At 40.6% G+C, this 27,370-nt stretch overlaps 1 protein-coding gene across 1 annotated transcript; it reads left to right on the forward strand.

Moving 5' to 3' along the window:
* On the forward strand, positions 1–27,001 carry greb1 (growth regulating estrogen receptor binding 1; the record flags this gene model as incomplete). Its single annotated transcript, XM_079832242.1, has 31 exons — positions 1–157; positions 311–415; positions 590–766; positions 1,119–1,301; positions 1,943–2,065; positions 3,499–3,618; positions 4,427–4,549; positions 7,554–7,676; positions 8,208–8,393; positions 8,591–8,941; positions 10,794–10,922; positions 11,006–11,107; positions 11,199–11,396; positions 14,448–14,628; positions 14,721–14,904; positions 14,995–15,131; positions 15,567–15,915; positions 16,034–16,149; positions 17,884–18,089; positions 18,949–19,424; positions 19,506–19,608; positions 20,038–20,193; positions 20,288–20,427; positions 20,641–20,802; positions 20,992–21,196; positions 21,284–21,446; positions 23,021–23,242; positions 23,334–23,469; positions 23,585–23,785; positions 25,519–25,657; positions 25,753–27,001. 31 exons carry the CDS (start codon positions 1–3, stop codon positions 25,914–25,916), a joined length of 5,517 nt encoding a protein of 1,838 aa, XP_079688368.1. The 3' UTR covers positions 25,917–27,001.
* Between the last annotated feature and the right edge of the window lie 369 nt (positions 27,002–27,370).

A 27,370-nucleotide genomic window follows, 5' to 3' on the forward strand; every position in this document is an offset into this window, starting at 1 on the left:
ATGGGGAATTCGTATACAGGACACCTTCAGAGCACACGGTTTGAGGAAGTGCTGCACAACTCCATAGAGGCGTCACTGCGCTCCAACACCGTGGTGCCCAGACCGGTGTTCTCTCAGCTGTACCTGGAGGCAGAGCAAAGGCCTTATTCTCATGATGGTGAGCTTCTGTGGTGTCACACTCTTTAGAATGCATCTCTTGGTTTGTTTTGAGTATCTTATACATCTCCTAACCAGACACGAGGTGACAAAGATAAGTTAGTTAGTTATTTTATTGTATTTAAAAAAAACATATTTTATGTTTTCCCCAAAGGCCGGATAGAGGAGGAAGATGACGAAGAGGATGGCTCAGATTCAAACAGCCCTCCAATCCCATTTCAGATGAAGCCTCCACCAGAGGGATCCTGTACTACAGATGGTTAGATCATATAGGCCATATGTAACAGAGCAGATCAGTAGTGACCATTCAAGCCATAAATCAGTACATTTATAGCCATTCAGACTATTGGTGGATGATCAGTGATTCTGTACATTCATATAGTCACTGTGCCCTGACTCCTGATGCAATGGTGACCAGACTTCTGCATTTCAGGGTTCTGTCAGGCGGGTAAAGACCTTCGGCTGTCGTCCATGGCCACTGAGTCTTTGGAAGTCCCTCCTGGATTTCTGCTGGTCGGCGCGAAATCTCCCAGTGTGCCTGATCACATTCTGGTGTGTGCGGTGGACCTGCGCTTTCTCCCTGATGAATGTGGACGTAATGCACTTTTAGGTATGACGCAGTGAACCGGATGAACCGGAGTCTGAATACCCTGCATTATAATAAAAACAGTTTGAAGGAGAGATGAAAAATAGGAAAACCCTGACTTAGGTCAGGCTACCCCAACCTCGTAGGAGTCGGTGGGACATTTTTAGGTCTCTAATTTGGGTTTCTATGGCACTCGGCTCAGCACCCTCGCCCCCCGTGATGGTTTGTGGCTATGGAAACTGGGCGCAGTCTATACTAGAGTATGTCTCTATTTTAGATAACTGATCTTGGTCCTCAAGGAATGTAGACCGCATCTGTGCAATCATAGACATCTACAAAAAAAGCAGATATTCACCGGATGTCTTGTCTGTACTAGGTTTTTCAGGGAACTGCATGGGCTGTGGAGAAAAGGGCTTCCGCTATTTCACTGAGTTTGCCAATCACATCAACCTAAAGCTCTCCACGCAGCCGAAGAAGCAGAAGCACTTAAAGTACCACCTGCTCAGAAATGCCCAGGGCATTCTGGTCAAGGGACCGCCAATCTGCTGGAAAAGAATAGGTAAGACTGAACCGAAATGATTAGACGATGAAGGTATTCTACACTAACGGTAATCTTGTTGAATGGCGTCTTATTTTGACAGCGTGTAGCACCAGCATGGATTATTGACAACCAGTGATTTGCAGGAGGGTTAACTTGACCCTGTTTAGCATCCTGGGTCACCCTGACCCATTCACCAGCACTTGCCTTCTCAGTCTGAAAGGCCAGATGGCCAGCGCTCCTAGTTGAGCTCACTGCTGCCATGGTGACACGTCAACATTGGGCCAAAGAGCTTTGGCAGTGTATGCGCATATTCAGAGATTTATTTACAAAAGAATGCCTACATGAGTGTAATGGCCTGTCCACACACAGGACGATAACTACAGCTATATTCTAATTCTATGAAAATAAGAAAGTCCACACCACAGCAACACAGAGCCAAACAACGCCACTGGAATTTTCCAGCTGACGAACGATAAAAGCCAATGGCAGCCAATCAGAATTCATTTGGCTTACATAACTGCAACACACGCTTATAATAAATGTAACGTTACCGCAAACTATATGTTACATTTTCTAGAAAAAAAAATTTGGTACAAAAGTTGCATACGTGGTTGCTAGGGTTTTCCTAGATGATTTTTATTTTCTCATGTTATGTGCAGACAGCCGAATGAGACATGCAGTCTGTAATGTAGCTGCTGGACCAGAGGAACAATCAGGACATGGACCCTCTGACCTGTTTCCCAATTCAGCGCACACAGCATTGAACACTATTAACCACACAGGTAGGAAACAGAGGGTGTTCAGATAGAATCGCAGGGACGATTCTAGGATTTCAATGTTGGGGGGGTTATGATTTATTAAAAAGAAAAATACAAAAGAAATGTATTTGTTGTTTGTATACTAGGGTAGGCATGATCAATACAGTAGGTTCTACACTATCTATCAAGTAAATCCATGAATATTTAATTCATTTCTAATCATTTTAAATAACCAGCTAATATGAATTATTATTAATTAAAAGGGATAGTTCACCCAAAAATGAAAATTCTGTCATAATTTTCTCAACCCTCAAGTTGTTCCAAACCTGTATGAGTTTCTTTGCTCTGGTGAACACAAAAGAAGATATGTTAGATGTTAGAATGTTAGTAGTAACCAAGCAGACAGAGCAACCATTGACTACCATAGTAGGGAAAAAATACTATGGTAGTCAGTAGTTGCTCTATCTGCTTGGTTACAAACATTCTTCAAAATATCTTCTTTTGTGTTCACCAGAACAAAGAAACTCATACAGGTTTGGAACAACTTGAGGGTGAGTAAATGATGACAGAATTTTCATTTTTGGGTGAACTATCCCTTTAAGCTTTATATTACTGTAATTGTCTAGATTGGCAATATGTGGGTAAAAAAAAATTTTTTTTCAACGCATGTAATAATTTAAACACTTTTTTACTCTACATTTGTGCCGTAAACACAAAAAAATCTACATTTATCATTTTCATTAATGGAGATAACTTAATGAAACTTTATGAAAATAACCAGTAGATGGCTGCAGAGGACCACTAATTTGCCTAATTTGCCATTTCCACTCCCTTTTGTAGTTCTTTTCGCGTGTTTTGTTTTTTGAATTTATGATCAAATTAATATTATAGTAATTTTTAGCAATTGTATTGCACTGAAGTATGAACTATAGCGAGAGTTGGAAAAGTTACAAATTTAGATAAATGGAATTTCATTAAATAAATAAATCCAGATTTTACAGTGGATGGGAAACTGTTTTGAATTTCTCCCACATCATATTATGTTAACTGCGTTTATGAAAAAGAACTACACAGATGTGCAGATATCATAACAATCTATCATTTAATGCACACCCGTTGTCCTCTGCTTTTGACGCTGCACTGCTGGAAGAAACGCTTGAAGAACACGCTGAATAACGCAGATCAAAATATAGGGATGAGACGAAGCCTGCCGCCAGTTTCATATGATTTTTAAAGGGGACTGAGGCTATCACAAAATGGAGTACATATTACGGAGTTAATCACAAATTTTTAGGGGGAGGGGGGACAGCTGGGTGGAAATTGAATGGGCCTAGTGACCCCCTGAATAGATGTCTTGTTGCTAAATTCATAATATCCAATGAATATATTTACCTTTTCAAGATTAAAATCTCTTTTATCTTTAAACTGATATATTTTACCCTGTCCCCATCACACAGATCTAAACACCCATCTCCATATATCTGAGGCCTCCCCTCCCATAACCAACGGCAGTCATATTCCTGGACCGCTACAGCCTGGAACAGTGGCCAATGGCCCTGGAAGGCCCACAGTAATAGGTAATCCTGCCGTCACTATCCAGCAGTCATTATTCACTCAGCATTTATATTTCAAGCTTGGATCAGAGAAAAAGGAAACCTCAATTTTACAGGGGCGGTCCCTAAACTAATCCCCCCTTTAGACTTCACACCTCTAATGAAAGAGAGACTCCTTTTGAAATGTTTAAATGCTTTAAAAAGAGGCAGCTGTATTGTCTAGGCCTTTTCCTCCTCCTCTTTTGTTGTTGGTGTCTGTCATTATTCAGCATTTGGGGCTGTAAAAGATCCCTCTCTTTTCTTTCAGCACTCTCTGACTATCACCTCCATAAAGTGGTGCTGTAAAGTCTCTTCCCTGCTCTCTCCTGCTCTCTGTCTGCATTGTAAAATGTGAGACTTCCTTCCTGATGCTTTGGTTTTCATTAGGATTTAACACATCTACCCTTTTTTTTCTTTTTCTCTTTGCATATCCGCTTGTGTTTACAGTCTGGTTAATGTGTAACATAATAATCACTTCCTGTAAGACCAAAACCCACTTTTAAAGCGAATTTACATTCCATTGCTTTTAGAATAACAAAAAAAAGGAACGTTTGTCAAGGTAAACTTTGATTTGAGCTTGGCAAAGACTCGCATCAAGTTTACCTTACCTTTTTTTGTCACATTTTACAATGCAGACAGAGCCTCAAAGCTTAAAAAAAGGTTTTAGGCTTTTAAAATAGATAGATATTACGGACAGATAAATAGCTACATGCTAAATTTAAATATCTAGTTTGTTCTCTTCTACATTTCTGTTAGTCATATTTACCACTGACCAGTTTTGCTGCTTTTCAAGGCTCCATGGCAAATTCTGGGCCTCCCAAGAAGAGGCACAAGGGATGGTCCCCAGAATCCTCTGCTCCTACAGAAGTCACCCCCAGACCTGCTCCCAACAGCACAACCAATGGCACTAAATTAGGTTGGCACAATCATATCTCTACTGACATAAAATCCCCTGCCCTCATTTACCGCTTATTGTGTTGTGAACAAATGTGTCCTTTTGAATAAGAGTGCAGTTATATAGTATTTAGGGAAATTGACGGCTTGCAGTGGTGTAAAGCACGCTGCCACTGGACTCTAGAGCAGTGGAGACTAGTGATGCGCGGGTCGTCTCATAACCTGCGGGTAACCTGCGGGTCGGGTTGGGGCGGGTTAAGAAATCTTCACTTATTTGCGGGGCGGGTTGGGGCGGGTCATTAAAAACAAAATAAAAAAATCTATGTATGTTGCCTGCAATTCCCTATAGCCTATATAAAATATTTGGGAGTATCTATTTTCATATTTTATTAGGTTTTTTTGATAAGGTTACAATATGAAAGCCGTAGCAACGTAACTTGCATGATGTCCCCAAGCCTTTGGCATCACGCGGCACGTCATGACAGCTGCGCGCCGAGCAGCTCCCACCACCGGCAGCCACGACAACAAAAACGGAGAGATAAAAGTGAAGATGGAAGACGAGGTGCTGGAGTCTAGCCGAAATAGATTAAACCCTGGTACAGTGGACGCCATTCTTTTTTTGCACAGCGAATGTAAACACGCTATGAACATTTCTGTGTGCTAAATAAAACAAAAGTTTAGTGGTTATGTAGCGTAGGCTATAAACTGCCTATACAAATCTGAAATAAAAAATGGTTAAGCCTTCAAGATCCAAACGCTACTTTGGTGAAAATTAAAGGTTGAAAATCTTTATCATTATCTTGTTATTAATATGACCTGATTTATGATTAATGGTCGCGGATGCGGGGCGGGGCGGGTTTTAAAATTGATACACTGGTGCGGTGCGGGCTGGGGCGGGCCAAATAATTTCATAAAAGCAGGACCCGCGGGTTGGAAAAAAAGCCGACCCGCGCATCACTAGTGGAGACGTGTTCTCTGGAATGACGAATCACGCTTCTCTGTCTGGCAATCCGATGGGCGAGTCTGGGTTTGGCGGTTGCCAGGAGAACGGTACTTGCCTGACTGCATTGTGCCAAGTGTAAAGTTTGGTGGAGGGGGGATTATGATGTGGGGGTTGTTTTTCAGTGGTTGGGCTTGGCCCTTTAGTTCCAGTCAAAGGAACTCTTAATGCTTCAGCATACCAAGACATTTTGGACAATTTCATGCTCCCAACTTTGTGGGAACAGTTTGGAAATGGCCCCTTCCTGTTCCAACATGACTGCGCACCAGTGCACAAAGCAAGGTCCATAAAAACATGGATGAGCGAGTTTGGTGTGGAGGAACTTGACTGGCCTGCACTGAGTCCTGGCCTCAACCCGATAGAACAACTTTGGGATGAATTAGAGTGGAGACTGCGAGCAGGCCTTCTCATCCAACATCAGTGCCTGACCTCACAAATGCGCTTCTAGAAGAATGGTCAGTTGGTTCTCGAGTGGATGGCCATTTGGAGCATCCCTAGAAATGAGAAAAGGCTTTTTTACATCCATATTTGACCTCAAAACATATAAGTTCCCGGGCCCCCTTGCATACTCTGAAGCAGGTTGGGAACCACTGACCTAACGCCCGTTTCACACATACTCCGTTTGTAGAGCGTATTTTTTTCCGTACCCATGTTAACGGATTACAGCTTTCACACTGCACGCGGATGCTGTTCGTCAGTCCGTTCCAGGTGTGGTGCGTCTGCAGCAGTGTGGCGATTGTTTCCGTACCGAGTCTATTTTTTGCTGTGCTGCACTGCTGAATTAAAGTGACAGCACATTGTTCGACAAACATGTACTGACGTGAAAATCTAGTAATTTTACCACAGATGCATATAATTTCGAATATACTCTGTTTCAAAGTCAACACATGGCTTTTTTTCCTTGGGTAAAGCAAGGAAACGACACCTTACCTGGCATTTAGGTAAAAAATGTGACAATGGATAGCACTCGTACGTACTTAGAGGTGGAAAAACAAAGGTCTTTATGACCTGCTTTTAAAAGGGTTTAAAAACAAAAGAAAAGACGAGAGTTGGCTGTTTTTGTATAGCCTATTGTAAGTTTCTAATTTAAAATGTTTGTGATTTTAGGCTATAACCTATGTTTAAATGTTTTGCCACTTGTGTGAGCTAAATCTAAAGTGCTAGGCTATATAAATATAAAGTAATGAATTGAATAAAACATTGTTTAAATGTACTACGTTAAAACGTGACATCTATGAAAGTGTAAACAAATAGAATTGAAATTCTGACTAGCCATGTTCAGGAACAACTTTTGGATTTGATACAACCGCGGATCAGTTGCACACTGCAAACGCAGCATATATGAAAGCACAACAGCGCGTGCTGCTCCTGCGCCGCATACACACTGCAGATGGAGTATGTGTGAAACGGGCGTAAGAGATTTAGCATTGCAATTGATTTTGGGATGGTGGTTATTAAGGATGTGTATGTGTGTGCACTGTCGTGGAAATGATTTTATCTTTAAAGTAGTTAGTATTCAGAGAAGTATTGAAAGGTTTAACAATTGTTTATTTCTTGCAAGAAAGGCGTTCATCACTCCGAGCTTTCAGAGAGCGAAGGCCAACTTCCCTCTATGTCTGAAAGCTTTACACCCCCACCCTCGCTGCCGCACTCAACATCCTCTCTATTTTCTTTTGCAGCTTGCACACGGAGGGTTCACAAAAGTCACGTATCAAAAACACAAAAACATAGCATTAATCATGACATATTCCTTTATATAAATACACTCTGTATCTGCCTGTTGCCGGGCAGAAGTTTCCTCTTTTATAATTTCTCTGTACTAGGCCTTTTCTTGTTATCTAGTTTCGGCGAAACCAAGCAGAACTTAATGTTCTCTGGAGCTTTACTTAATAAGGCATTGGTTACTGAAAATTAATGTTAAAGCATGCATTCAAATTTCCATAACAGCACTCAGGCCATATAAATCAAGTGAGTGTTGATCCACTATTACATCAACTATATCAAGTGTGGATGTGTTTGTCTTCAGCTGACAGTGGGGCATCTGGGTGTTTGTCTATGGGGTCTTCTCTGCCCCTTGTCCCGGGGGAGTCTGTCACAGTGCCTGATCACCTACTCCAGATTTGTGGACTACGACCTGTCATTTTTAAAGGTAAGATTTTCGAGTGTTTTTCTTCTTGCATTCTGATGACAAGCTATCTTTTTTTTCTGACCCTATTTACAATAACGGCAGTTTCTGTTTCTACTAATATTTATTACATTACAAAATAAAAATAATAACATACACTGCCGTTCAAAAGTTTTTGATCGTAAGATTTTGAATGTTTTTAGAAGAAGTCTCTTATTTTGTACTACCGTTCAAAAGTTTTGGGTCAGTATTCATTTGTATAAATTTTTTCTGGGAAATTAATACTTTTATTCAGCAAGGATGCATTAAATTGATCAAAAGTGACTTTCTATTCATCAAAGAATCCTGCCTCTTTTCTTTTTTTTACACAACTGTTTTCAACATTGATAATGTAAATTGTGTATATAGACTTGTAGAAGAAACAAAAAATTATGTTTTTGGTGGGTTTTGCCTTTTTTGTCCACTGTGTAATGTGAGCAGTGTCTGATTGCGGTTCCCACCACTTTATATTGGGCCAGCTGTTCAGTTACACCGTGTTTGTGTTTTTATCTGTAGGGCACGGGACACTGCCACATTTGTGTGGGAACCTCGGAGACGTGCTGGTGAGTAGCCTGCTGCAGAAATGCTATCGCAGTTCCCAAAACCTCCCACGCGTCTATGAGCAGTATGGCGCTGCTCCCATTCAGCCCATCTCCACTGAGATGCTGATCCTGCTGACTGTCTACTATCTAGTGCAGCTTGGTGAGAACAACAGTATTTCAGTCTGTTTATGTATCTAACCCTAACCCAATATGAGTCCCTTCCTAAAATATATGCATGTATAAAGATCAATTTGTACTGTTTACGCCAAATATAAAGCACGATAACCTTCTATTAGAGTAATATTTGATAATGGTGTTTTGTTAATTGACATGTATTTGTCTATCTTGTTACAACAGCACCTGACCAGGCTCCTCTGATGGAAGACTTGGAGCAGATCTTCATGCGTTCCTGGCGAGAGTCACACCTGACGGAGATCCGGCAATATCCGCAGGCGCATGCACAGTTTCCACCTCCTCTTCCCTGCCTCGCACAGCCCCTCACTCCCTCTCAGCTCCCCTGGCTGGCCAAACTGGCCACCAGCTCATGCGGGGAAGGAGTTCTGGTGCTGGACACGGCGCCCTCTCTGGCCGAAGCTCTGGAGGACACCTTTCACAGACTGGTGGATGGCAGATTGCGCCAGACCAATTATGTGGTGATCATCTGCATGAACAGGAGCCAGGAAATAGAGTCATGTGTGGTGGTGACAGGTATGTGGGTTACAGAATTCCAACTAATAATGCTAGATATATATTTAAGAATGTTGCTAGAAATGCACAGGATATCAGTACCATATTTGTAAACAGGACGTTTTCTTATATGTAATGAGGGTGGTTTCAAGGACAAAAGTTTGGGAACCACTGATACTTCAAGTTGATCTTTAAAAAAACTCTAATAATTTAATAACAGTTAAAATACTATAATATATAAATTATACTAAAATAACAACGGCTTAAAGGAACACGCCGACTTTTTGGGACTTTTATCTTATTCACCGTATTCCCCAGAGTTAGATAAGTCCATACATACCATTCTCATCTCCGTGCGTGCCATAAAAAAGTAGCAATTTTCTAGACCGATATGGCTAGGAACTATACTCTCATTCCTGCGTAATGATCAAGGAACTTTGCTGCCGTACCATGGGTCCAGCGGCGCAATGATATTACACAGCGCCTGAAAATAGGCTAACTTCTGTCAACATAACCAACGTGACAACCTGCTTGCACAGAGAGCATGCTGGGGACTATTTTCAGGCGCTGCGTAATATAATTGCACCGCTGCACCCATGGTACGGCAGCAAAGTTCCATGATTACTACGCAGGAATGAGAGTATAGTTCCTAACCATATCGATCTAGAAAATCGCAACTTTTCATTTTCCATTGGTCTTAGTACATGCTGTAACTATACACATCACAACATGTAAATAGGAAAATGTTGGTGTTATTTTGTCACTTATTGAGCAGTAGGCTAGCTGGAGCCGTTTACCTCCAGTCTTTGTGCTAAGCTAGGCTAGCGGTGGGTGCGTCAGACAGAGTTATGGCACGCACGGAGATGAGAATGGTATGTATGAACTTATCTAACTCTGGGGGATACAGTGAATAAGTCCCAAAAAGTCGTCGCGTTCCTTTAAGCCGCGTTTCCACAGGAACTATGGACTTTGGAGTGTGTTTCGACCGCAAGAACCGGGGTCTAAATAAAGTTCCGGGTAAAAATGTCCCCCTTAAAATGTCCCTGCTTGAGAGGTAGTACTTTTTCAAAGTTCAGGAACTTTTGGGGGTGGGACTTGGGTGCTGAACATGCTGATTGGTTGAGCTCACCCAGCATTTTATTTCAACCTAAAAGTCAGCTGTGGTGCGTGCCGTGCAGTAAGAGTTGTTTGCTATACGAATCAACAATGAAGTTTAAAAAATGCGACCGATGGGCCGACGACAAGGTTGCGAAAGACAAAATCCAGTGGGCTCTGGAAAGTCACGTGCAGTCCTACATCACCAGACTAATCTTCACGATACTTTAGACCGCGATGGAAACGCAGACAGCAATAGGTCCGGGGGAAAAAAGTTCCTGGGACAAATTGTTCCGGGTAATTTTGGTGGAAATGGGGGCTTTACAGTTAAAAACTACAGTTATCAACATAATAAAATGTAGAAAGCATAAAGCAGTAAGCTAAACATTATCACATTAAACATATTTAATATCTAAAGTGCATCACTTTAACTTTACCACTGCTAAAAAACCCTGCAAAATGAAACAAAACAAATCCTATTTTGGCAGACATCTTAGCACCCCCTTGAGATCTCAAATCAAAAAATGATCATACTGTAAATTTTAATGTTGTGATGCTTTAACTTGTCACTTGTAGCATTTAGAACAACTGTTTTTATTTATTTATTTATATTACTATTACAAAATAGTGTAGAATTATGGTTTTCGGTCTTGACATGAAAAAAAAATGTTTTTAGCTGTATCGGCCGGAATTTTAATAACTCTATGTAAGATGCATGTAGATGTGAAATCAAAAGAAATTTAAATTAAAATTGTATAATATCTATGTTTTCACACAGGGAAGCATCAGACTCGTGCTCTAGCTGAGAGTCTTCTCTCTCCCAGTGATTGTGTGAGAGAGATCGTCCATGAACTGTCTTCTGGGATGTCAGCAGAGATGGAGTCCTATTTCAGTTCTTTGGGTCCAGGTAAGACCTCTGGTTTGATACATGGATCTTACCTCTGCTGTTTCCCCATTCAGTGTTTAATGCACCCCTATACCACTAATCAGATGGAGATGTGGAGGCTTTACTGGAGAAAACCAGTCCTGAGAACGCCTCCCAGTATTCTGGTATAGAACCATCAGGAGACAGTCCTAAACCCAAGTGTGCCGGTGAGCCTGACTGAATCTAAGTATGAATTTAATGCAAAAAATACCTTCAGTGTAAGGTGTGTTAACACTTCAGAGTCGGATTTTTCGATAGAATTCTCCGTAGAGTGGCACGAGATTCGGCCCGTTCAGCTTGCTGTGGCACGGAAGCTGCTCTCGCACGTTTGTGCCATCGCTGATTCCAGCACACAGAACCTGGACCTCGGCTCCTTTGACAAGGTTGAGTTCTTAATCTGTGTTCCGCCCTCAGAGGTCACCTTTCATCAAGTCGTCCTTCACCTGTGGAACTCAGGTAGAGTACCGCCACTCATTATCCATGACATGAGTCTCTACTGCACCCTTAAAAAAAAGTATACTTTAAGTAAAATTAAGTATATTTTCCTATTATTATCTGTGTTAAGTAAACTAAATCAGTGTACTAGTAGTTTACCTGTAAGTGTACTATCTCGGTACCTCTTGGGTCTAAATTGGCCCACTTTTTAGATTATAAAAGTGTAACAGTAGTAAACTTTGAGTACACAATTAGTTTATAATTAAGTTTTATAAACGGTTACTCTTAGTTTACTAGTTATACACTTCTAGTCCACTTTTTAGTTTACGAAAGTACACTTTGAAGTATACTCTCAGTAAATTACTAGTTTATTAGTTTTTATACTGCAATACTGCAGTTAACATCATATGTATAGCTTATAGTTTATTTTTGCATTTTAACAATAAGCCGTGTATACTTAGATTACTTGACTGAACTTTTCTTAAGTATATCTCGATTAAAAGTACAAGTTTAGGCCAAATATACATAGACTTTTCTGTATAAGCCAAGTACAGGTGCTGGTCATATAATTAGAATATCATCAAAAAGTTGATTTATTTCACTAATTCCATTCAAAAAGTGAAACTTGTATATTATATTCATTCATTACACACAGACTGATATATTTCAAACGTTTATTTATTTTAATTTTGATGATTATAACTGACAACTAAGGAAAATCCCAAATTCAGTATCTCAGAAAATTAGAATATTGTGAAAAGGTTCAATATTGAAGACACCTGGTGCCACACTCTAATCAGCTAAACACCTGCAAAGGCCTTTAAATGGTCTCTCAGTCTAGTTCTGTAGGCTACACAATCATGGTGAAGACTGCTGACTTGACAGTTGTCCAAAAGACGACCATTGACACCTTGCACAAGGAGGACAAGACACAAAAGGTCATTGCAAAAGAGGCTGGCTGTTCACAGAGCTCTGAGTCCAAGCACATTAATAGAGAGGCGAAGGGAAAGAAAAGATGAGGTAGAAAAAAGTGTACAAGCAATAGGGATAACCGCACCCTGGAGAGGATTGTGAAACAAAACCCATTCAAAAATTTGGGGGAGATTCACAAAGAGTGGACTGGAGCTGGAGTCAGTGCTTCAAAAACCACTATGCACAGACGTGTGCAAGACATGGGTTTCAGCTATCGCATTCCTTGTGTCAAGCCACTCTATAACAACAGACAGCGTCAGAAGCGTCTCGCCTGTGCTAAAGACAAAAAGGAAAAAAAGTGGTCCAAAGTTATATTCTCTGATGAAAGTAAATTTAGCATTTCCTCTGGAAATCAGGGTCCCAGAGTCTGGAGGAAGAGAGAAGAGGCACACAATCCACGTTGCTTGAGGTCCAGTGTAAAGTTTCCACAGTCAGTGATGGTTTGGGGTGCCATATCATCTGCTGGTGTTGGTCCACTGTGTTTTCTGAGGTCCAAGGTCAACACAGCCGTATACCAGGAAGTTTTAGAGCACTTTATGCTTCCTACTGCTGACCAACTTTATGGAGATGCAGATTTCATTTTCCAACAGGAACTGGTTTAAGGACCATGGTATCCCTGTTCTTAATTGGCCAGCAAACTCGCCTGGCCTTAACTCCATAGAAAATCTATGGGGTATTGTGAAGAGGAAGATGCGATATGCCAGACCCAACAATACAGAAGAGCTGAAGGCCACTATCAGAGCAACCTGGGCTCTCATAACACCTGAGCAGTGCCACAGACTGATCGACTCCATGCCACGCCGCATTGCTGCAGTAATTCAGGCAAAAGGAGCCCTAATTAAGTATTGAGTGCTGTACATGCTCATACTTTTCATGTTCATACTTTTCAGTTGGCCAAGATTTCTAAAAATCCTTTCTTTGTATTGGTCTTAAGTAATATTCTAATTTTCTCAGATACTGAATTTGGGATTTTCCTTAGTTGTCTGTTATAATAATCAAAATTAAAAGAAATAAACATTTAAAATATATCAGTCTGTGTGTAATGAATGAATATAATATACAAGTTTCACTTTTTGAATGGAATTAGTGAATTAAATCAACTTTTTGATGATATTCTAATTATATGACCAGCACCTGTATACTTAAGTACAATGTTTATGTAATCAGATTACTTTTTCCCATTTATTGACTGATGCCTCTCCTGTCCCTACGTTGAGAGAATTGTGAGTAAGTGCAGAGGCGTTTTGTGCGCTGTGTAAACATGATGGTTACTGTAGTTCTAGACTAAATGTGATCATGCATTTACTCATCTCACTTAATAAAAAGCTGAATGAATAAATAAATACTTTGAAATGCACACTCACAATATTAGGCAAACCTGCAATAATTAATATGTTAAATAACACAAATATACTTTATGTATTTAATCTCACTTTATCAGCCAATGTCTTTGCTGCTGACCCTTAATGATCCAATTCATACATACGAATAAGGAAAAACGACTTTAGTTAAACATCACTTTTTTTGCTGCTTAAATAATAGTTAAACTTTCTCCTCCTGCGTCCTATTCTGCAATCCAGAATGGCAGCACATCTAAAATGTTTGTTACTTTGGTAACCATGTATGAATTCATTTTTGTCATTTTAACTGAACTTATTTTAACACTTTGTGTTTCGGTGTTAAAAAAAATAGATAATAGTAATTATTATTTAAAGATAGTAATAGAGATAAAATACTACTACTAACTACTAATAACAATATACAATGTACTAAGGGTTGATGATATGCTGGGTTCATGAATCTTAATCGCGTTGTAAGCGTTCACTCAAACTGATTTGCTGAAATCAAAACAGGTACAGTAATAGATGAGCAGAGCGCCAGCCAAGGAGATGGAAAATGCAACAAAGAATATCGTTTACATGTAGCGCGTCGATTCTGCGTGTGTAAGACACTCGTTTTGACATATTTCCCTTTAAAACAGAAAGTTAATGGTCTTTTCCTTTTTAAATAAGGAATTTTTTGTCACAGCCTTGGAGAAATCCCATTGAGAAATGATATTAATATTGCAGATAGATCTCACTTCCTGTTTTTGTATTTCAGGGGTGTTACGGGAGTTAGGGCTGAACCAAGACTGCTTGTCACTGAAGGAGGCGGAGCAGTACGTGGTAAAGCTAAACCAGAGTGCAGTGGGAAAGATCAACAGCCTCATTCAAAAGTCCAAGATGAACCCGTACACGCTCTTCATACTGGTGCATGATCACGCACACTCGGACATCAGCAGGTATAAGACCTCCCATGATTCTCCTTGAATCTTAGCATCCTCTTTACTCGGCTGTTGGTGGAACGGTCTCTGTATCTTTTTTCTTATGACAGTGGGCAGTGCACTGGAGGAGACTCCAACTTAGGACTAGTGGATGGTCTGTTGAACTGCAGGCAGATTCGAGATGCTCCCAACATCCTGACGCTCCATGTGACTTCATTCCCCTTCACCTTGCAGACTCAGTACACACGCATCAGCCCTTACAATGAGATCCACTGGCCCTCCGGATTCAATAAAGTAAGAATGCCACATACTATCTATTTAAACCAGTAAGTTAAGCTCGACCACAGAACTTTTTTATTTAGTCTCCCTGTTTTTCTCACTTAGGATGTGGATCTTTATCACGAGAAGACAAAGTACTTTGGTGTATCTGAGCTGCTGGAGACAACCCGCTCTGGGAGTGGCCTTCCTCTGCTACGATATGACAGTTCATTTGAGAGCATGGCTGCTGCTATGGAGGAGAGGTATGTTTTCAGTGTTATTTTTAACGTCACAGCTATTACATCATGTGTATATATACTTCGGTGCATATACGCTATGGTTCAAAAGCAAAGGGTCAGTAAGATTTAAACGAATTCAGCAAAAGTGACAGTAAAATAGCATATATAATGTTACAAAAGGTTTCTATTTCAAATAAATAGCTCTTTTGAACTTTCTATTTAAAAAAGAATCTTGAGAAAAATGTATCACGGTTTCCATAAAAATATGAAGCAGCATTGATTGTACATTAATAAATATAGAATGATTTCTGAAGGATCATGTGACACTGAAGACTTGAGTAATGGCTGCTGAAAACTCAGAATATTTCACAAAAGATGAGACTTCTAAAACTTGCAGACCACAAACTTTTGCCTATATATGATGTTTTTGTATGAACTCCTCTCCTTACTTGTCCTCAGGTTCCCAAAACTACACAGCGCGGTGATTCGCACCCATGTCCTGATCCAGCATTACTCTCTGGCCCTGATGGCAACAGCAGGCGGCCAGGCTTTACAGGCTTTGCAGAAGCACATCTCAGTGGAGACTCTGGAGATGGTGCAGTGCCTCCTCAACACATCCCAGCGGTGTCCCAGCCACCACGGTCACATGCTGCTCTTGCGGATCCCCTCACTAGCTCTCGCTGCCTTCGCTCACCAGCGCCTATGCCATGTCCGCAACAGACTCGGCCTCCACAAGCAGTTTGAGATCATTCTAGGGGATCCATGCTCTGCTCTTACTGTAGGAAAGCACTTCCTTGATCAACTGAGGGTATTTACTTTTTAATCTTTGTTTTTTAAATAGAAATAAAATTATGTTGTATATATATTGGTGTATTTGTCTTGATATCCCTAAATCATGGATCATTTTGCTCTTTAAATGTCTTTAGGTATGGCTGAAGATATTAGACCCAGACTGGGCTCCTCGGACATATCTAGAGCTGGAGGCTTTACCCTGTATCCTCATCTTAACCGGCATGGACCCACTTGGAGAGTCTTTACCCAGGTAAAACGCTCATAGTAACTCAGAGTTTTTTTTGTAAAATTTTAGACATTACAGGCATGTATTCAGCTGTTAAATATGTTCTTTTTTTAATTGTATTTCATATAATAAAAACTACCATCCTTTAAGAGTAGGTACTGCAAATGATTCAATGAATCATGAAATGGTCCTTTTCAAGCCTTCTAATCTATTTTGTTTGTTTGCCCAAATAAATTGTACAGAGGTCAGCATGATCTCAGGAAAATAATTACCTGTGGCAATTTGAGGCCCCTTTCAAAATAGTTTTGAAAAACTAATTGTTGTGCTGTCCCAATTTTATGTATTTATTTTACTAGCACAAGCTATTTGAAATTGTATTACATTCAAAATGTCAAGCAGAGTTACAGGGCTTTTAGCCCAAATTTTAATATCACTATTAACCTATGCACATCTCCATGCAAACCTGGAAAAGTGTATTTATGAATGTTTTATTTTCTATACAATATTATATTACGATATATTATTATAATTAATATAATTACAATAGTTATCAATAACACAGATTATCTCTTCATCACAGCACCTGTTAGTGGGTGGGATATATTAGGCAGCAAGTGAACATTTTGTCCTCAAAGTTGATGTGTTAGAAACAGGAAAAATGGGCAAGCGTAAGGATTTGATCGAGTTTGACAAGGGCCAAATTGTGATGGCTAGATGACTGGTGGGGTGTTCCCGGTCTGCAGTGGTCAGTATCTAAAAGTGGTCCAAAGAAGGAATAGTGGTATACCGGCGACAGGGTCATGGGCGGCAAAGGCTCATTGATGCACATGGGGAGCAAAGGCTGGCCTGTGTGGTCTGATCAAACAGACGAGCTACTGTAGCTCAAATTGCTCAAGAAGTTCTGATAGCAAGGTGTCGCTTACCTGGGGAACACAAGGAACCAGGATGCACTATGGGAAGAAGGCAAGCCGGCGGAGGCAGTGTGATGCTTTGGGCAATGTTCTGCTGCCATCCATGTGAATGTTACTTACACATACCACATAGCATTGTTGCAGACCATGTTCACCCTTTCATGGAATTGGAAACAGTATTCCCTGGTGGCTGTGGCCTCTTTTAGCAGGATAATGCGCCCTGCCACAGAGCAAAAATGGTTTGAGGAGCACAACGACTTTGAGGTGTTGACTTGGCCTCCAAATTCTCAAATTCCAAATTCGAGCATCTGTGGGATGTGCTGAACAAACAAGTCCGATCCATGGAGGCCCCACCTCGCAACTTACAGGACTTAAAGGATCTGCTGCTTACATCTTGTTGCCAGATACCACAGCACATCTTTAGGGGTCTAGTGAGTCTAGGAGTCCGTGCCTCGACGGGTCAGGGCTAGTTTGGCAGCAAAAGGGAGGCCAACACAATATTAGGGTCATAATGTTATGCCTGATCGGTGTATACCGTATATGTAGTCTATTTTTGTATATTGTTATTTCCTATTTACTTATTCTATTTTTATTATCTGTCATTCTTTTTGTGCTGTGGAAGCTTCTGTCACCAAAACAAATTCCAAAAAAGCTCTTTCTGATTCTGATTCTGAATGTAGAGCTTTTGAACATGCTTGTAAGTTTTAGTGATTGGATTCGAGAGCCAAATCTGAGAGAACTGAATTGTTCTTTTGAGCCTGTTTTAGGAATATATCTTAAAACAATAGCTTTGCTTTCATGGTTTGTACTTAGGCTTACCTCACCCATGTTGTTCCTTTGTCCCCAGATCTCTGAAGTACTGTGACCTGCGTGTTATCAGCCTCTGGTCTCTGCAGCGCACCACTCTTGAGCAGGAGCTGGGATTGGCCGCATATCTGCTGAAGACAAAACAAGACACCCAGCATGGGCCCCGTGCACCCAGCGACCTTTCTGAGAGCGACCCTGAAAAACTTAGCAGCACTGACAACGAGGAGGAAGAGGTTGTGGTGGATGGTCAGTATTGCAAAGCCAGAAAACATGAAGTTCATACTAAACCGAACATAAAGCATTTCGTTATGAGAGTTTGTGCACCATTTATACACTAAACTAGACGGACATGTTCATGGTCAAGGCATACCGCAACTACCCTAAGCATTCATATAGTCAGAGAAAAAGAATATCAAGCTGTTAGTCAGCTCAGCCTCATACCGTCTGTGTCTTCAGCACAGCTTTTGAGAGGAAGAGGATCCTCTTCCAAGACTCCAGCATCTCCTCATTGTCCTCCAACACCTCATGTAAGAGGAAATGGAGATTAAGGACCTCAATGACTGAGAACTTTCTTCGGGGACATTTCCAATAATTCAAAACATAATAGATGAATCAATATCAAAATCTATATCTAAAATGTATTTCAAATTAAAATGAAAGGATAACTTTTTAACCAGCTTTTTATTGTTACAATGTCTGTGAATAAACAAAGTGTACTTTCCCCGTGTTACTGCACCCAGATATCCCCGTTTATTTGTCGGTAAAAGTTGTCTTTTAATTGTAACCCCTTGGGTTGTTAGTTATAACAAACGTGCTTGTAATTCTTTTAGCAATTGTTTGTAACTGCAACACACTTTCAATTTAACTCCAAAAACGATCAATTTTTTCTGATAATAACTGATAAACTGATCAAATAAACTGATATCCTGAGTGGAATGCCTAACGTCACTTTAATACTAAGTAAGCATGAGAAATGGGTCTGATTTGGGACTTGGGACAGTGCTTTCAGAATGGTTCCCAAAACTGGTGAATTCAAAGGTTTTTACTTCCATGTATTTTGAGGGATTCTCTCACACTGATCTTACCTCTCTCTGGTGGTCTATAGTAAACAACGATCTCCCTAGACTGAGTAACCAGGCCTCCCCAGCTGGCTCCCAACACCCCCAGTCTGACTTTACTCCTTTGGATCCAGAAAAGCAGCCCAACCAGAGGCGGCAATCCAAATCCACTTCGTCTGGCTCTTCGTCCACGCGGGCCTCTCCTCTACGGCAGAGCTGCTCCTGGGCATGCAATCTAAGCCGCCCGCCTGTGATGCTGCTCCCTAAGGCTGTCTACGACCTCATCACAACTGTGGATTCCAGTGGCCTGCCCAAGTCCACTTCCTTCCTTCCTCACTCTTCGGTAGAGTGGGCCAGCTCCTTTAGACCCCTCCTCAGTAAGATGATGACCTGCACTGAGCAGTCACTGTATTATCGCCAGTGGACGGTCCCTAAACCCTACCACATGGACAGCAGTAACAGAGCTGAAGGACGCACTGATAACTTCCACCCACGAAAGCTGCTGCTAAGTGGGCCACCACAGGTAAACAAGGGTCTGGAACACTGGGTGACAATGTCGGTTTAAGACCGGTGGGATAAAATTGCTATTTTTGTGCATGTTCAGGTGGGGAAGACTGGGGCGTATCTGCAGTTCCTGGGTATTCTCTCTCGTATGCTGATCAGACTGATGGAGGTGGACATCTACGATGAGGAGGACATCAACTGCAGTAAGTATTAGGGATGGAAATAAAAATCATGTGTTTTAATTCACATTTAAAAAATTGCCTCATAAGAGTTATTCATTCAGGAATCGGCTGGATTTCACTGTTCGTGCTGTTGGGTCTTGATTCACTGAGAAGAACAGACTCATAAGAATCATTCATCCGTGAATCGGACTACACTGGTCGTGTTGTATGTTTTTGAATTGCTTAAAAGAACTGACTCATAAGAGTAATTTGTTCAAGAATCAGACCACACTGGTCACATCTGTGTTTCGGTACACGTACAAATAACATTAATGAACTATGATTCGGTTCTGGTATTGTAAAACCTTTTTCTATTGAATCCCTTTTATTCAAATCCTTAAGCTCTGAAGTCTTAAAACTGTCTTGGTGTCCTATAGGTATCAGTGAAATGTTTCTTATTTTTTTCTCCAGAATGCGAGACAGATTTGATGCGATATCATCAGCCCGTTGCATTGTGGCCCAACACAGACACTGTACGAGGGATGCCATTTGATTACACCATTCATGACCCTAAATACGAGGACATTAGCACTGTCTACTCACCAGACTTCACTCTGAATTCAGATGGTGAGACCATCAAGACAATCCTATCTGATTTAGTTGAGCCCTGCTATGTAAGTAGGTATTATTAAAATGGTTTGTTTTGTCTTTACTGCTGTAGATGGACACTCCAGGAGGCAGGAAGACGTGTATCTACGCAGGCGAACAGCACGGATAAAACTCTCTAAATACGCAGCATACAACACGTACCATCATTGTGAGCAGTGTCACCAGTATATGGGTTTTAATCCACAGTATCAGGTACACTTATTACACAGCTCTCACAAATACTTGATTTTGATTGGTCAATACAAGCATAGAGATTCTGATCACTCTGTCGGGGTTAATTTAGGCAATAATGACCGGCTGACTTTACATTATCCCTTACTATTTGGCTTTAAACAGTATAATCTGTATTATGATGTGTGCGTTTTGGCCTGACTATATTTTGGGATGTTGATTTTCTATTTGCAGCTGTATGAGTCCACACTGCATGCCTTTACTTTTTCTCATCTTCTACTGGGAGAGGAAATCCAGCTCTACTTCATCATTCCCAAATCCAAAGAACATCACTTCTCCTTCAGCCAGTCAGGAGGCCAGTTGGAGAGCATGAGACTGCCCCTTACTTCTGAATGGGTACGGACTAGTAGTCAACTAATAGAGTCTTGCCATGAGTGCATGATGAAAATGACTTCATAGTTTTGATATACAAACTAGTAAATGTCTTCTAAAAGGTTTTAGTTGACTAATCTTGACTAGTTCCAGACTCAAATATAATTGAGTAATTAAAAAAGCAATGATTAAAGCTAGATTTGATGTTTGCAGAATCCCGATGCTATCAAAAGTCCAATTTTCACACCCACTACTGGTCGCCATGAGCACGGCCTGTTTAATCTGTATCATGCCATGGAAGGAGCCACCCACCTGCACATTCTAGTCATTAAAGAGTACGAGATGGCCGTCTACAAGAAGTACTGGCCCAACCATATAATGCTTGTCCTGCCCACTATCTTTAATGGAGCTGGAATAGGTAACAACCAGTAAATTATCATCCTGTTTAATTGATGTTGATGTCAGTAAGTCTTTAATAAAGTTGCGTTCTTTCCCACATTCTCAGGAGCGGCTCATTTTCTGATTAAAGAGCTTTCCCATCATAACCTGGAGTTAGAGAGGAGCCGGAGAGTGGAGCATGGAAATCGGCCACAAGACGTCTGGCCCTTTGTCATCCTCGCAGATGATTCCTGTGTCATGTGGAACAGTGTCGATATTGATCCAAAAAGGTGCTTAATTTTGTTTTCATTTACACTTTATTAATCTTACATACACTATATTGCCAAAAGTATTGAGACACCCCTCCAAATCATTGAATTCAGGTGTTCCAATCACTTCCATGGCCACAGGTGTATAAAATCAAGCACCTAGGCATGCAGACTGCTTCTACAAACATTCGTGAAAGAATGGGTCGCTCTCAGGAGCTCAGTGGATTCAAGCGGGGTACTTTGATAGGTTGCCACCTGTGCACATGTTCATTCGTGAAATTTCCTCACTACTAAATATTCCACGGTCAACTGTTAGTGCTATTATAACAAAGTGGAAGCAATTGGGAACAACAGCAAACTCAGTGGTAAGTGGTAGGCCTCGTAAAATCACAGTGCGCAGAAGTCACCAACTTTCTGCGGAGTCAATTGCTACAGACCTCCAAACTTAATTTGGCCTTCAGATTAGCTCAAGAACAGTGCGTAGAGAGCTTCATGTAATGTGTTTCCATGGCCGAGCAGCTGCATCACCAAGTGCAATGCAAACGTCGGATGCAGCGGTGTAAAGCACGCCCCCACTGGACACTAGAGCAGTGGAGACGTGTTCTCTGGAATGACGAATCCCGCTTCTCTTTCTGGCAATCCGATGGACAAGTCTGAGTTTGGCAGTTGCCAGGAGAACGGTACTTGCCTGACTGCATTGTGGCAAGTGTAGAGTTTGGTGGAGCGGGGATGTTGGTAGAGGGAAGATTGGGACAGGGGTTGGGCTTGGCCCCTTCATGCTCCCAAATTTGTGGGAACAGTTTGGAAATAGCCCCTTCCTGTTCCAACATGACTGCGCACCAGAGTAAGGTCCATAAAGACATGAATGAGCGAGTTTGGTGTGGAGGAACTTGACTGGCCTGCACAGAATTAGAGCAGAGACTGCGAGCCAGGCCTTCTCGTCCAACATCAGTGCCTGACCTCATAAATGCACTTCTAGAAATTCCCATAAAAACACTCCTAAACCTTGTGGAAAGCCTTCCCAGAAGAGTTGAAGCTGAGTTAAACCCTATGGATTAAGAATGGGATGTCATTTAAAGTTGATGTACATGTAAAGGCAGACATCCCAAAGCGTGCGTGCGTGCGTGCGTGCGTGCGTGCGTGCGTGCGTGCGTGCGTGCGTGCGTGCGTGCGTGCGTGCGTGCGTGCGCGTGCGTGCGTGCGCAAGTTTCTAAGAAGCACTGTTCAGGGGAACAACTTAGGAGTTTGCCTATACTAAAGAAAGGACTGCCCACCTCTCCAATTACGCAGCATTCTCTCAGTACACTCTCTATTTCATAATGATGATCCATTGTGTGTGTGTGTGTGTTGTATTTGTATGTATGTGTTTTGTATGTTTTTTATCATTCTTATTTTATTTTTTGTGTTTTAGTCAAATTACTAGATAATTAAATAATAATTAACTACCATTTTTAAATAAAAATGTTAAATAAATGTATCCTGTCATCAAAAACGTCTGATGGAGATTAATGGGTCAAAAAATATGGGACCAGAATTTTTTATATTGGATTCATCCCTATTTTTACCATCTGTCTGAAGTAGTGTTTGTTTTTCAGCGGTACCGCAGGGACAGAAAGAAACGTGTCCTTGAAGCAGGTTCTTCAGCACATGGAGTCCTCTCCAGATATTACTCAATATGGCTTATGCGGGATGAGGAAGTGGTCCAGTCGTGGAGGTAGGGCTGGGCTGCAGAAAGAGCCCTTCTCGCGTGGGCACCTACACGACTTCCTGCTACTTAATGTGGACCTCACACAGAATGTGCAGTACAACCAGAACCGGTGAGTTCTGAGAATGTCCAACTAATTTGGTTGGTTTTTCCTCCATTGTTGTCCAAATATTCTCATCTTCCCCTCATTCTCTCCACAATAGTTTCACATGTGATGACGTGGACTTCAACCTGCGTGCCCACAGTGCAGGACTCCTCATCTGCAGATTCAACAACTTCAGTGTGATGAAGAAACAGATCGCCATTGGTGGATACGGTACCTTCATCATCAAGACCAAGGTAAGTTTCTAGTCAGCGTCCAAAACCGTTTTACTGTATATAGATCTGACAAAAATCACATTTCATGCAACTACTAAAACAACCTCCTTCTCATGTTCTTCTGAATTCTCCACAGATGACCGATGTCCCCACCACAATCCAGCCGTCTCAGTACATCTGTGCTCCAGACAGCAAGCACCTGTTCCTGGCCACACCAGCTCAGCTACTGCTGGAGAAATACCTCCAGCACACCAGCCATCGCCTCTTCCCCCTCAGTGCCCAAAACTACAGCCACCCAGTCCTTTCTGTTGACTGCTACCTGAACCTCGGCCCAGAGGTACGTACCTGTACCTTTACAAAAAAAAGGGCTGAACCATAAAATCGCAATATGGCTTAGTGTGATTTATCAAATCACAAAGCCTGCGATTTAAAGTAGAGCTGAACGATTAATTGTTAAAAGACCGCAATCTTATTTCTAAATGACAACGATTCCGCTATCATGGCTATCAAGGGCTGAACCATAAAATCGCAATATGGCTTAGTGTGATTTATCAAATCACAAAGCCTGCGATTTAAAGTAGAGCTGAACGATTAATTGTTAAAAGACCGCAATCTTATTTCTAAATGACAACGATTCCGCTATCATGGCTGTTTCACATCACAAGCGTCAGAGGAACGTGATCAGCACGTATTTTGTTGCGTCCCATGTTAGTGAATGAAAGAGTCGGCTATCACACTCCAAATGTGAACGCTCTCATTCATTGATAAGGGCAGCGGTGCTCACGCTTCACTGACACTTGTGACGTGAAACAGGTTTTAAACCGAAGCGTTTAGGGACTTTAAAGTACGATCATGGCACTGCAACATTCAAATCTGCGTTCACGCTACCGCTGATCCGGAGAGAGAGACGCTGCCATGTTAATGTACAGATAAACAGCTTCACTGTCTTTTCAACCACACATTTCGTTATTTATGTGTTACAAACATTAAAATAGTAGGGGACAAATGTGTACTGTGATTACAAGTTAATAGTTTGGGTATGAAAAATAGAGCAAATCACCTTTTTTAGTGTTTTAAAACACTAGTGTAAGTCATCGCTTATAGCACCAGGAGGTGGCGACAAGAGACTGTTTAAAAAATGTTTGTTGTTGAATCATTCATTCAAGAGATTCATTCACAAGCGCTGATTCATCCAATAATGAAACCGGTCTTTATGAATGAGACATATTATTTTCTTTAATTATTTTGTTCAAATTCATGTATTTTTTAAATGGACTGGAGCAATTAAAATTGTCAGAACCTCTAGTAAATTACGTGTTATTTTGTTTATTTGTCTAATGTTTTTTCTTCAGAACCGTGGGAGAATCGCAATCTCAATTTTAAACAAAAAAATTGTATTCGTCATATTACAGTATCGTTTAGCCGTGCTTGCTCACAGACATGTGAAAATAGTCTCATTTTGAAGAAGACAACCTAATGAACAAGCTGGTATAGCGTTTGAGGCTAGTAGTCTGTAGTGATCCAAACAGGAATATGACTGTGTTTGCTTGTTCAAAGGAGTCATTTCCATCTTGGTGATTCTTTTGATAATAACGTTACTGTAAAGTGTACTGTAAAGTGTAACGTTACTGTAAAGTGTTGGATCGGTGAAATAAACTGCACCGTGATATTCTTGAGGGTGAAAGCTTTCATTTGATATATGACTTGTCTATTTTTGGTGAGTTCGTGTGATATAAACATTGCGGGGGGGTTGAATTCAGATTCTTCTACGTAAGTAAAAAGTGCAAAAAGTGATTGGGTTATCAAGAAAGCTGAGGTTCTAATCTTTCAAATGATATCATACATGTCTAGTTTTGTGCTGCACAACTTATGATGATGCAATATTGGACCCACGGGTGGGGCGGGGGGGAATGCAGAGCTGAAGTGGCTTTAATTATTTTTTTATTTAGTAATAATCATTATTATTATTATTATTATTATTATCATTAGCCCTACAAACAAGCACAGCCTACATCAGAATAAATGCAATTAAAATAAACCTATTTGTGGTTTATTTGTGTCCATTCCCAGGTGACCATTTGCTTTGTCAGCTCCAGACCTCACTCCATTAACTTCAGCACTACTGGACTGCTCTTCAGTGGCCTTCTCTTATACTTTTGTGATTCCTTTGTGTCTCCTGGATTCCTCAAAAAGTTCCAGTTCCTGAAAGGTAAAGACCAGGGAGATAAATAATGTATGTATCTATTTGTCTCAATTTTTTGTGTGACTTTCTGTTTAATAAGTATTTGCTCTTTTGTGCTCCAGGGGCGACTCTGTGTGTGATCTGTCCTAACCGCAGCTCTCTACGTCAGACTCTAGTTCGTCTGGAACTGGAGGACGAATGGCGGTTTCGTCTCAGCGATGAGTTTCAGACCGCCAACGCCAAAGAGGACCAGCCTCTCTTTTTCCTCACAGGAAAACACATATGACTCTCAAAGCCGAAGACTTAATCACTTTGGTCTTATATCCTGTATGTATATAATATTAGCTCTGTATATAATGCACTGGATGTGCTGTACATTTCCTGCTTGTTTGCTGTTGGTGTTTTTTTCTCTTTTTAAGATCATACAGTAAAAGATGATTACATTGCATCATGGACGCACCCTCAAAACAAGATTTACATCTTCATTGTTTAAAATGTATTTATTTACTGTGAACTTTCTATGTTTTTATCTTTCTGTTTTATTGTTTGGTGTTTTAATTGTTTTTTTTCTGTCACATCTGATCTTTTAATGTCAGCTTTATGCAGTTATGAAGTGTTAAAAAAAACAGATTGAAGTATTTTGTAGAAAAGAGTATTTTTGTAGCTGTGTTTGGCCAGTTCTGTGATAAGTGTGAATGAAAACGTATTGTCATTAAAGTACTTATGTCATACATTTCAAATTTTCAACATTTGTTCTGTTCCAATCCAAATGCTTTTGAAGCTATACCACTCTGTGAACACTAGAGGGCAGAATAATCACAAACGTTTAAAGAATGTGCTGTGGTAGAGCTGCTAAAAGCACATTTATTCTTTTAATACAGCTGAAAGTTATGGTTTAGCTGGCTCAGCTGTTCTTTATAAAAAAAAATTAAATAATGAATCGTATAATTTGATAATGTTTGTAATGTTAAATTGAGCTTCCATAGTTCGTGTGTAATGAATATGCCCGACAGAGGGCACTAAACCTCGGGGTTACTGCATTGTAAACGTAAACTGGTTATTCCAAGCCATTTCAAAATATGCTTGGAATATTGACATTGCCGTTCACAATGTCAGTTATACCTTCCTCCAAAAAAAGGCAAGTTTTACTCCCCCTTTTAGTCCCCATGTTGAAAAAAACCGAGAGTAAGTGCAGAGGGGTTGTGTGGAAACATGTTATTTTAGTTCTAGACTAAATGTGAGCATTTATTTACTAACCTCACTTGCACAAAAAATATTCAGTACTCCTCAAAATGAATAAAATCAGTCAAATGCAAAATCAGAGTACTGTGCAAACCTCCAAAATGTTAAATAAAACAAATATTTGTATGCATTTAATCTACCTTTATTGACCAGTGTCTTGCTACTAACCTTTGATGATTCAGTTAAACCATGAGCAAAAATTACTAGATTTTTTGTTTTTATTGGTAAAACTTTTTTCCATTATCCAGAATGGCACCACAGCACAGCAGAGCTGCGCCCTCTACTGTTCATGCGTGAATTAGCATTTTCACCTCAGCCTGAGGCTTATTTCAATTTTGGTATGAAGAGGTCTTCACGTTTGCACAAAAATATAACTTTTTTACAAAAAAACAAGCCCAGCCCAGGTGAGAAAAAGTGCCGCAAAAGTAACATAACACATTACTTTCTTAAAAAGTAACTAAGTAACGCAATCAGTTACTTTTTAAGGGAGTAACGCAA

The sequence above is a fragment of the Gobio gobio genome, assembly GCF_949357685.1.
Source record: "Gobio gobio genome assembly, chromosome: 13".
NCBI classification, from domain to species: domain Eukaryota; kingdom Metazoa; phylum Chordata; class Actinopteri; order Cypriniformes; family Gobionidae; genus Gobio; species Gobio gobio.